The sequence below is a fragment of a genome, unplaced genomic scaffold (genome assembly GCF_019419815.1).
Source record: "Pyrus x bretschneideri cultivar Hongxiangsu unplaced genomic scaffold, Pyrus_bretschneideri_v1 Contig6, whole genome shotgun sequence".
Classification (NCBI taxonomy): domain Eukaryota; kingdom Viridiplantae; phylum Streptophyta; class Magnoliopsida; order Rosales; family Rosaceae; genus Pyrus; species Pyrus x bretschneideri.
In genome coordinates, this window is record NW_025999798.1 from 2,806,834 (window position 1) to 2,818,672 (window position 11,839).

At 36.0% G+C, this 11,839-nt stretch overlaps 1 protein-coding gene across 1 annotated transcript; it reads left to right on the plus strand.

Annotated features, from left to right (window-relative positions):
- The first annotated feature begins 3,073 nt into the window (after positions 1 to 3,073).
- Positions 3,074 to 6,678, plus strand: LOC103953487 (cyclin-D1-1-like). Its single transcript, XM_009365224.3, has 6 exons — positions 3,074 to 3,607; positions 3,950 to 4,036; positions 4,521 to 4,619; positions 4,784 to 4,985; positions 5,149 to 5,279; positions 5,393 to 6,678. The coding sequence occupies exons 1-6, from the start codon at positions 3,362 to 3,364 to the stop codon at positions 5,645 to 5,647; spliced, it is 1,020 nt and encodes a 339-aa protein (XP_009363499.2). The 5' UTR covers positions 3,074 to 3,361; the 3' UTR covers positions 5,648 to 6,678.
- The last annotated feature ends 5,161 nt before the right edge of the window (positions 6,679 to 11,839 follow it).

The following is an 11,839-nucleotide window of genomic DNA, read 5'->3' on the forward strand; positions in this document are numbered from 1 at the left end:
GGAAGAAAATCGAAGAGAAGGAAGAAGACTCAACGACGAATTTTGGCATGCAGTATGAAGTCGCAAGCATCATCATTCATGAATTTGAGACTGAATGATTGTTTAATTTGACTGGTAATGGAAGTAACTCGAATAGAAGGAACAAGACATGATAATTTTACCAAAAGACCATTATCTTATATGCTTGAATAGACACCACATAAGCAATATTTATGTCATATCAGCACATCAGTCACATTTTGAAAGAATAGTCAAAATCTCGGCAAAGTTGAGCAAAAATCAAGTTTCTGAGAGCAAAATGACTATATTTTTTTTTTTTCAAAGAAAAAGTGAGATTAAGTTGAGGTTCAAGTAACCTACCCAAAAAAAAGCCACCTATAATATCCCATAGTATTGCAACCTTTTACAAGTTCAAAAAGTTAAATCATGATGTCACAGAGAAAGAGAGAGTTTCGTTTTTACTTTTTTTTTTCTTCTTTTTGTGACCTATCAAAACAAAGAAATCCACCTTTCCTATAAAAATAAAAATAAAAAACAAAACCAAAGAAATCCACAATTTTTCATATGTTACATCTTGCATTCTCTTATGCTCCACTTAAAGTTACAGTTAAACTTTGCGCATTCTCTTATGCTCCACTTAAAGTTACAATTAAACTTTGGGCGTATTCAGTGTTTAACAATAAACTTTACATGTACATAATTAAGAATATATTATACATATATAATCGGCACATACAATAATTCTTCTCTTGTTATCATACAAATCAAATTATCCTCTTATCACCTGGTTCTGATTTTAATGGTGTTTCTCTTCCCAAAGTTGAAAAAAAAATCCCAAGTTAATCCTCCAACGGATGCGGGTGTTGATAGAAGGGAAAAAAAAATGTATTAATTTGCTGCCAACCAATAACAACCTGATTGCTTCAAAGAATTGCCCCCCTTTTATTTGTTACATACAATAATTACTTACTGTATATAATTTATTGAAAAGGGTATATTCGAACTTAAATACAAGGAACAAACACTATTAACAAGGAGTTTAAGCATTGAGATCCTTTGGTTTCTTGTATCCCAAGTCTAACTGGTGCGCAGTCTTCTCCTTTTACTTTTTCTTAGTGCCACAGTACCATCAGACCCATTCTCTTTCACTGGGGCAGTTATGCTTCTTTTTCTTTTATCCAAATTATCTCCTTTAATTATTTAATTAGATTCAATGGAAAAGTTAGGCCAATATTAGATACTGTAAAAATTTTAATATATAATTACAGTACCTTACCACAAGGTCCACCAATATAATTCTATGTCCTGTCAATCCTGATCCTCCTCCATACGTTCCTAGCTACACGTTCTAGGGCACACTATATAACTAATATATGCAATTGTTGAAGATTTAAAGGCAGGGGATAAAACAATTTAAAGACAAAAAAAAAAAAAAAAAAAAAAAAAAAAACAAAAAGATACTAAGAATTAGTTCCATTACCAAGGCATATATACAAATGAATAATTTTGGTAGACTATGCGGAAGAACCAACCAGTTTGTGATTTTCTAATGACTACTTTGTTTCATCTGGAAACCAACCTTGTAAACTGTAAACACATTTTTAAGCTAAAAATTAGAATTTTATTTTATTTTTAAATAATAAAAAGCATTTGATTAGGACAGAATGTCTGCCTTCTTCAATCCAATTATTTTTTTGTTTACATGTGAGTTAAAGTAGTTTAGAATACATATCGTTTTGTTAAGAGAAAAAAAAAAATTAATGCTAGAGAATAGACCAGAATTAGCAAAGTGTTGATCTAAAATTGGTTTCACACTTCCAACAAACTTCTTGCTTACTCCATTACCGTCATCAAAAGAACTACAAAATATTGATTTTGAAATGAAAAATTGCAAACGAGAAAATCTACAATACTTTGAGTAATGAATATTTCTCCACTTAAAGTCTCTAGATTCAATCTAAAGTATAGCTACTAAAGAAAATTGGACTACAATTGAATTAAATCTACATACTCTAAGTGACGGAGTATTTAATTATCCGGAATATATAGTGTGACATCCCACATCGTCCAGGGGACTGATCCTTATATGCATATTCTCATCCTTACCTAGCACGAGGCCTTTTGAGAGCTCACTGGCTTCGGGTTCTATGGGAACTCCGAAGTTAAGCGAGTAGCGCGTGAGAGCATTCCCATGGTGAGTGACCCACCGGAAAGTTCTCGTGTGAGTTCCCAGAAACAAAACCGTGAAGGCGTAGTCGGGGCCCAAAGCGGACAATATCGGTGGTGGAGCGGGCCCCGGAAGTGGTCCCCCCAAGATGGGATGTGACATATAGCCATAAGCAATAACGAAATGGGAGGATACCAAAAACTTAATTGGCTACGTTTGGCTGAGAAATTTCCAAATTTTGGGGGATTGATGCCCAATTAAAAAGAGATTATAAAATATTATATTAGATATTATAAAGGTGTATATATAAGAGAGATAACGACCCTTTTCGAGTATGAACTTATAATATATCTCGCATGTCTTTGTAATACATGTATGTATTTTCAATATTTTGTACCTAACATTTTGTAACAATTTGACATCAATATCTTGATACTTGAAAAATCCCTCCCCAGAACAAGATTAATTTTTTGACAAAAAATAAAATATTTTAGATTTTATCAACAAATCAAACGGGCCACATGGCATCATCACAATATACTTGTGAATTATGGATTTGGATCCTCTCCTGAGCAGAGGGTCCGAATCCTGCTGATCAAGAAACACGGACCGTTGGATTTAATTTAATGGTTACAATTATTATAATTTTTAGAGGATCATTCTTTTTGTAGTTGTTGAATTTTGATCCAACAGTCCATGTTTCTTGGTCAGCAGGATTTGGACCCTATGATCAGGAGAGGATCCAAATCCGTGAATTATAACTAGGATTTCCCATGGATGACGTGATGAAACTCCAGTTGCCGTCACGCACTCTTTACGTAATTATAATATTTTCCTCCATAAACAGAACTACATATATTTCCCGGGAAAATCACGTCACTATTTCTTTTTCCTTTTTCCTACTCTCGAAATTTCACCTCCAACGAAAACGAAAAATAAAGAAAAAAAATAAATACAAAAAATTCATATTTATATCCTACGAAACTGATAGTCTCCAAATCAAAATCTCAAGTTTACTCATCTTCCTCGCTCCCACACTCTCTCACTCACTCTCTCTCTCTCTCTCACACACACACATAATCTCTCCACAGAGAGACAAGCATTCCGGCGATTTCTCGGATCAATCTCCGACGACGATAAGTGATGGGTAACCAATGACTCAAGCGATCAGAGACGACGGCGATCATCATCATCATGTCGACTGTATGGAGCTCGGACTGTTTTTCGGACCTATTGTGCGCGGAAGACTCCGGAATACTGTCCGGAGAGTCGCCGGAATGCTCGTCGGACGTGGAATCTCCGGCGTGTAGCGAAGAATGCATCGCCGGATTCATCGAAGGGGAGCGCCACTTCGTCCCCGGTTTCGATTACTTGTCTCGCTTCCACTCTCAGTCGCTCGACGTCACCGCCAGAGCCGACTCCGTTGCATGGATTCTCAAGGTAAATCGGCGGCTAACTTTAATATAATTAATGTAGACCATTGTGAACGAACTGATCGTTCCACATCCTTTTCTCCTCCGTTTACATGGAATTAAATTAATCAAATTCGATTCAGGTCAAATGAATAGTGTAAAAAATCAGTTCTCTTGAAACGCATGCGCGTGAGAGCTTTAGATCTATTATCTTTAGTGTCTCTTGCATTGCTAGCGTCAGGCGAAGACGCTGTTTATCAGCCGCCGGATCTATCTGTAAATTGCTTTTCAGTTTCGGACGAATACTGGCGGCTCAATTGGATTACTTCCCTTGTAATATCAGTTAATCAATATTACGTTCTGTATGTAGGTCCAAAGTTACTATGGGTTTCAACCACTGACGGCGTATCTCTCCGTTAACTACTTGGATCGGTTCTTATACTCCCGCCGCCTGCCGGTAAATTTAATCTTCTTTAGCGATTAAGCTGAATAATATTTAAGATTATATCTTAATTATTGGTGAAAGATGTAGTTACTTTATTGACTATTCGAAGTACGTATAGACTTTTCAAACGTACGTGAAATTAATCGAACAGAACAAAAAGTCCACTGTACAATCTGGACAGTAGGTGATTCGTTGTACGTACTGTTCCATTACAATTACGATTACGATCCTCTAACTAAACTCCAAATTTTTTATTAGGTTAATCTGACTTTATAGTGTATAATTACTACAGTATTAAAGTACAATGATACTAATTATTACATGTCTTTTTAATATTAACTTTGTTATTTTGTCTCTGACACGTGCTAATACTTCTAGCATTGTGTATCGAGTGCAAACCAACAAATTGCACAGGAATCTTAATTAATTAAGTCCATATGATGACGATAATACTTTTTGTAATAATACGCGTTTTGTATGTTTATTGTTTGATCAGCAAGCAAATGGGTGGCCGATGCAACTTTTAAGCGTTGCTTGCTTGTCCTTAGCTGCTAAGATGGAGGAACCTCTGGTTCCTTCGCTGTTGGATCTTCAGGTATTAATTATTATACGTAATCAATCCTAATTTTTTCTTAATCTAGACTTATTGATTTTAATGTGTTTTTTTGGTTGGAATATTGATTTTAATGTTTAGTTATGGCAATAATATTATAAAACAGCTAGCATGTCACTATAATGTAAGATGTACACGTGTCATAGGTGGAAGGTGCCAAGTTTATATTCGAACCCAGAACAGTCCGCAGGATGGAGCTTCTGGTGCTGAGCGTTTTGGATTGGAGGCTACGATCCATAACACCCTTCAGCTTCATCGCTTTCTTTGCATGCAAGCTCGATCCAACGGCAACTTTCATTGGCTTTCTCATTTCACGCGCCACGGATATCATCTTATCCAATATCCAGGGTACGTACTGTACGTAATATTTACATGCAGATTTGTATATATATATATACACGTAATACAGTTGTGTAGGTGTACGTACGTATATGCATTGTGATCTTGTAATTAATTAGCTGTTATTCTTGACTTTTGTTGTTACTTAATTCATAATTATGTCGATCCGCAGAATCTAGCTTTCTTGAATATTGGCCATCATGCATTGCTGCGGCAGCAATACTCTCTGCAGCCGATGAAATCCCGAATCTGTCACTAGAAAACCCTGAACATGCCGAATCATGGTGTGATGGACTAAGCAAAGTAAGCACAGATTATGATTGCTTTGCAACATTATATTTTAAATTATTCTAATCTACATGTTTACTTTAATTTGCAAATTCCGAAATATATCCATTTTTCTAATTAATTTGCAGGAGAAAATAATCCGATGCTATCGATTAATGCAAGATCTAGTGGTTGGAAATAGTCGGAATAAAAAGTCATCACCCAATGTGCTACCACTCCAACTCCGAGTTACGGTTCGGGGTAGAATGAGGTCGAGTTCGGACTCATCGTCCTCGTCATCGATCTCATTATCTTCGCCATCGTCATCGTCACCAATATCATATAAAAGGAGGAAACTAAATAACTGCTTGTGGGTAGATGATGACAAAGGAAACTCCGAGTAAGGGGATATGGGAATTATAAATAAAAGGGAAATGAAAATGGTGGTCCAAAAGTTGTCTAGAAACCTCATATTTTTAGGCGGGGTTTTGGGATTAAAAATTGACCTGGTCGTGGGGTTTTGTGTAGATTATAGTATATATAATGTCTGTATGTATGAGAGTTTGGTGAGTTTTGGAGATCTTTTATTATTTTATTTGTTGTTTTTGTTGGTGGGCATTGCCATTATTCATTATATAATGGCTTTGCCGATTCCCAAGGGAGGGGGATTTGTTTTAGTAAAGAGATATGATATATAAAAATAGTGGAGTCATGGAAGCGTGAATGAAGTGGGATTGAATTCAAAGGCCTCATTGAAGTTGGTGGGACATGAAAACAAGGAAAGAAAAGAAAGGGTTGGCAAAATTAGGGATCGAGCTTTGAAGTTTGAGCAGTTTTTGCTGAATGAGACCAATATGGAGTCAAATGAAATTGAAATACAAGAATTTTATGCTTTTGTAAGCGCTACGATGCAGTTTGGGAACAAAGATAATATGATTCGTGTACCGTTGCCCAAATTTTTCTCCTCATCTAGGCTGATTATTGCTTCTGACTCCTCAACCGCGTGCGTTTTTTGACGGGAAGACCAAATGAACGGGTGGAGGTGAAGACTGAATACGATCGGTGGCTTCACCCATTTTAGACTTTTGAGTGGTGTGTGTGCTCTCTCACACTGCTTTGGTGGCAGAGTGCGTGTTGCACACCTTTGTATGTGTGCATTTTTGGCGGGAAATTGCCTCTTTTATTAGCCTTAAGGTGGGCCTATAACCATACTGATGAACTCTGGTGTTCACACGGGTGGTGCATGGTCACTCGTGTCTACACCGTTTTTATTTCTCTTCATTGATTTGATTTTTTTTATTTGAAGAAAAAAAAAAGTCACGAGGAGAAGAAACCTCCTTAATATTGTCCTAAAAAAATACAAAGGTCTTTGGGGCCTTTTCATGTGTGTTGTATTTGATTCATCATCAATAAAATATCATCAAGATTTCTTTCATCTCTCTGGCACATCATTGACAATACATAATTTGTAGCTTGGTGCTTTATGTTTATTTACTGTGTGGAAGTTTGTGAGTGATTGTAGCTCCTGCAAAGTGAAGACCACATTTGGTCCCGCGATCAATAAAGACCGTTCATTCATTGAGCGTGACTGTTCATATTAATAGACAATTTGATTTCACATCCTCACACATATGAACGCCTCTCGTGACCAACGATTAGAAAATCTAATGAGTTATTGTGAGCAAGTCACGTGATAGATGTTGTTCACTTAAATGGATGAAAAAAATTTGTTGCGTCACTTTGAGTAAGTCATGTGATAGATGTTTAGTGGAGATATCTCTAGTTGTACACACAAGCATATATATAATTATACACACAGACATATGTATATCTCTAGTATCAAGGCAAGTTATTTCATGATCGGCCCGTGGCTGTTCTAATATCTCTACCAGATATCAGACAACCCTGCCTGATATGCAGTGATATTTCACCTTCACAATTGTATTTTATTGATGATCAGCTAAACGAGTAGGGTTTCAGTTCGTTAATATGAAAGTTAACAAGGTGGGGGTGTATGCTGTGGTGGGCGCTAGGCTGAGATGAGATGATATGGTGGGAAAAAGCCAAGGCCTTGAAAAGGTGCTTTTAATTAAGCCCTTACAGCTTCTCACTACAAATAGAAAAAGGCCAACGAGCATGTCATTTAGTCACAGATCCCCGACATGGGGTATATTATTTTTGCATGTAGTAGCATCATACATTATGGCCCCTTATGTACATATGGCTTTCAAAAGGTGACCATGCATTTAAAGCAACTGCATGCATAGTCATGCAATCTTATCATCATCTTCTCGATTAATTTTCCAGGTGGCAATATGCAAACCGATCGAGTATCCATCATCTCTCAAATCTTCCTACGTCACTTTTATTTTTCTTAGTTTTACTCACACACACAAGAGCCAAAACTTACTAAGGCCCCCAGTTTTTGGCCAGTTAAAAAAGTGGTCTGAGCAAGTACGAAGGCTCCGTTTAAATCGCAATCATTTTCCGTCAATGCGACATTGGATCAAATTATAATGAATAATAATCAACTCACCACCATTACTAACTTTATCTCTCGCTCCTCATGCTGAATTACAAAGAGGCGGGTTTAACACATATGAAAAGGGATCATTTCCAGATCCATTCTTCCTAATCCACCAAGTTCGAGGATTCAGACTATTGAAATTTGATCAAATGACTACAAATAGAGATCCACTTTAAAAGTTATAATAACTTTAGCCGTTGAATCAAATTTTAATGGTCTGGATCTCCAGACTTAGTGGATTAGGAGAAAGGGATCTGAAGAGGATTCCTTTCCAACACATATATTGTTAGTTGTATAGTTGATTCTAGTAGCTAAAGAAGAAGAATTATCTCCCATACGTCTAATAAATTTGACCTCCTAGCCCTATACGTATATAACTTATCTATTTGTTCACTCTAACAATATTGACCCTAAAATACACTTAAAATGGCTAAGCACACAATGGGTATGAATTGGACAAGTGCTCGGCAAAATGCCTCACTTAAAATTTGAAAAAATTGCCACTGCACTATTTTTGAAATTCCATGAAGACTTGTATCTGTCATTGCTTAGTTGTGCTCGCATAAACATTATTTCTAGCTTCGCCCTTGCACACACACATCTAAATTATGTCAATATGGCTGTTTAAATGGACCACCATGAAATAAAACAACCAACGTAGTGATAATTATTGGAAAGAAAGTACACTTTCTCCAATTCCTCTTGGATGGTTGCCCTTTTAGGGTATAATAATGCCATCATCCATCGAGGACATTGCGAAAAAGCATCCATGCTACCATATTAATTATTAAATTTTAGGGTTTCTACAGTGTATTTAGGTTTTACTATGTTTTAGAAAGTTGAATGTTTAAATTTGATGAACAAGTGTTGAACAAATAAATTAAGTAAATTCTGAGTTGAGAAAAACATAGGTTTAGATAATTTATTCACATTGATGAAGCTTAGCTAGGTAATTCCTTGCTGCTTTACAAAAGGATTTAATTAAGTTTGTTTCGACAATGTGGATCCCTTGATCGATCCAAGCTGTCGGAATCCACTTAGTAATTTAGTTAATTATGAATGGAACTTGCTAATTAATCAATTCATGGAACATGGAATTGCCTCATTAGGGCCAGCTAGCTAGGGTTTTTCTTTTTTTGGTGGGAGCGATGAAGATTAATTTGGACCACACGGATCCGTTACCAAATGCCAATTCGGATCCACCATATTCTTCTTCTTCCCCCACTAAAAAGGTCACCCATTAGACAAAATGCAGGTCCGCAGGTTTGGTGTAATTTAATCACAATTAGCCCACCTCCTAGCCCTATGGATGATATGTGACAAAAAAGCTTAACTTTAATTAAAACATAAATCTGACGGGAAATAGGACAAACCGAGGAGCGCAATGACATTGCCATCAAACAATTTTAATCACACAAAATAGATACAGATGATTCATCTTTATCCAAGATCATATACTTTTATTTTTTCCACAGCCGCAGCCATAGATGGTGCTGTTTACAACAGTAGATACAAATGCAGTGCTGATATTATATTCTTTTTATAGTGCCCTAACTCACATGAGCATTGAGCAGTAGGGTTTTTCAGGGTCCCTTGAGTATAATTCGATGGCACTATATCGAACACATGATGGTGACGCGACGCCTTCTCATTGGATATAAAAAGGTGAAAACGTTTTGTTTTGTTTTTTTTTTTCTGTATACACTTTGTTTTTTCTAATAGAAATAGGAAGGTGGTGGTGTGGTGCATCTGTGAATTTGGATTTTGTAGGCAATTTCTTTCCAACATTATTTATCCCTCCCATCATGATCAAGACCAAGCAGTAAAGTGTGGGGATGATTAACATGTTGCTATCATTCACCTATTATATACCGAGCATATGTTGAAATATTAGATGTGGTAATTGACAATCATGCATCAACTGTTGAATTTTTGAGAAACTTGAGATTACTGTAGATCATAGATCAATGAGGTAGAGATCACATGGGTATAACTCAAATAATTAGAGTAACTAGTGGCAAATGATTATTACTTTTTCCCAAGTACAAATCAAGTTTAAGATTCATGCTATTAAACTCGATCGATCACTTATTTTAAGAATGAAAATACATGATCTGTCACTTAAATTGTAAGCGATTATATCAATATATAGCCATGTAATTTGTTTCTCTTGAACTGTATACGAGGGAATGGAATTGCAAGGGCCCAACCCTCTTATTTTTCAGTGGTGAAAACTTGTCCGCATGCTTCTTTTTCTCTAAACAAAATGGGGTTCTAAAGTGAGGAATCCTAAGTATAAACCCTAAAGCCAAAATTTCTTTTTCTCTCTTAGTGCTCAAAAGTAAGAGGTTTGGAGGTGTAGGGAGCAGAATCTAGCTCTTTACCTACTCTTTTTCTTGCGGAATTTTGAACTTTTTGAGGCCAATGACAAAGATAGAGGACCCTAAATATTCATCCTTTAAAGGTCATCTTTCGTTGTAAAAACCATATGCTCGTGGGGTTTCTGCAAAAGTCCATAGGCCCCTTAGACTAAAGGGTTCAAAAGCTAGAATGATGCTGAATATTTCGGATATCAGATATGGGTTTTGATTTTATGCTGAATGCAAGACACCACCATTCTCAAGTCCTTGAAATACTCATTGTCACCATCCCCCATGTAAAAGAATTAAATCAATTAAAAGAAAAGATGTTCAAATTAAAACAGAAAATTGGGAAATCGGACAAAATTACTGAAATGATCAGTTTTTCAGTATATCAGTATGTTATCGATATTTAATTGATAAGTCATCAATAAGTTAATGGTGAAATTTGATTTTGGTCATTTAAGCTAATTTTTCCACAAAATTTGATCGAATACCCCTCCAACGCCTGTAAAATTCATGTTGTCTCTTCAAAATGATCTTCCAGCTCAATCGAACAGATGACGACATGCAGATATGTGTAAACGTGGTATCTGTATGGGGAGGCCTAGTGCATGTGTTTGGCTTTATTTTTACAACTTGATCAAATCAAAATTGGAGAGGACTCTTTGGATGCCACGAAAAGAAGTTGAAAGGGGGTAGGAGCCGATGTACGAAGGCCGGTTGGCTATTATCGAGGGAGCGTGTATGTCTGATATTTTTTTTCTTCTTTCTTTTGCTTTTTTGATAGTGCCTGAAGCTGGACCTCCATTTTCAAGAGTGGAGACAAAAGGGTCGTCCGTTTAATCATCAATATACATTAAACAGCTACCATCTCTTCGTTTAGATCATATCATGCATATGCATCTTATTAATTATATATGTACACATAACACAACACATTTTTGTTTTCTTGTCATAATTTGATCAAAAGCAAACAAAATGTCTTTTGCTATAGTTGAAATTAAGGAGCATGTACTGAGGCATGAATGTCTCAAAACCTTATCAACAATGCATGTTAACAATATGACAATTTAATGTGTCGTACTAAGTGATAAAATAAAGTTATCGCACATATGAGGCTAAACAACTCACTAGACAAGTAGATTTTGCACAAAAAATTTGTTGAGCCATGGTCGTCTCAAAACCCTAATCAACGATGCATGTTAACATTCTAACGTGTCATATATATTGTGTGTCAAAATGAACTTATCATATATGTGAGGCTAATTAACAAATCACTAGACAAAGTAGATTGCATAAAAATACATTGAGCCATGATCATCTCAAAACCCTAATCAACAAATGCATGTAAACAATCTACAATTTCACTTGTCATATATAATGTGACAAAAGAAACTTGTCATACATATGAGACTAATTAATAAATCACTAGACAAATAAATTGCATAAAGAATACATAACCAAGTACGAATGGAAAATGTGACTTGAGTTTAGTAAGTCGTGTGCCTTAGCCGAAAAGGACGTTAGCCGAAAGCTTCTACTCAGACTGCATTAAAAGAATAACCAGGACAAAGACAAGATTAGAAAATTGCCTAATTATGTTTAGGTGTAGAACACCAACTGTGAAAGGTTGTGGTCGTTGAAATTTTTTAGGGGTAAAGGCATAGATCCCTTTTATCTTGGGTACAAATTGAAATATATGCTCC

Excerpts from the sequence above, each read along its gene's own strand:
- LOC103953487 (XM_009365224.3), top strand. The coding sequence starts at position 3,362 with ATGTCGACTGTATGGAGCTCGGACTGTTTTTCGGACCTATTGTGCGCG. Across the intron at positions 4,620-4,783 it reads CTTCGCTGTTGGATCTTCAG|GTGGAAGGTGCCAAGTTTAT; the intron begins GTATTAATTATT and ends CACGTGTCATAG. Across the intron at positions 5,280-5,392 it reads GGTGTGATGGACTAAGCAAA|GAGAAAATAATCCGATGCTA; the intron begins GTAAGCACAGAT and ends ATTAATTTGCAG.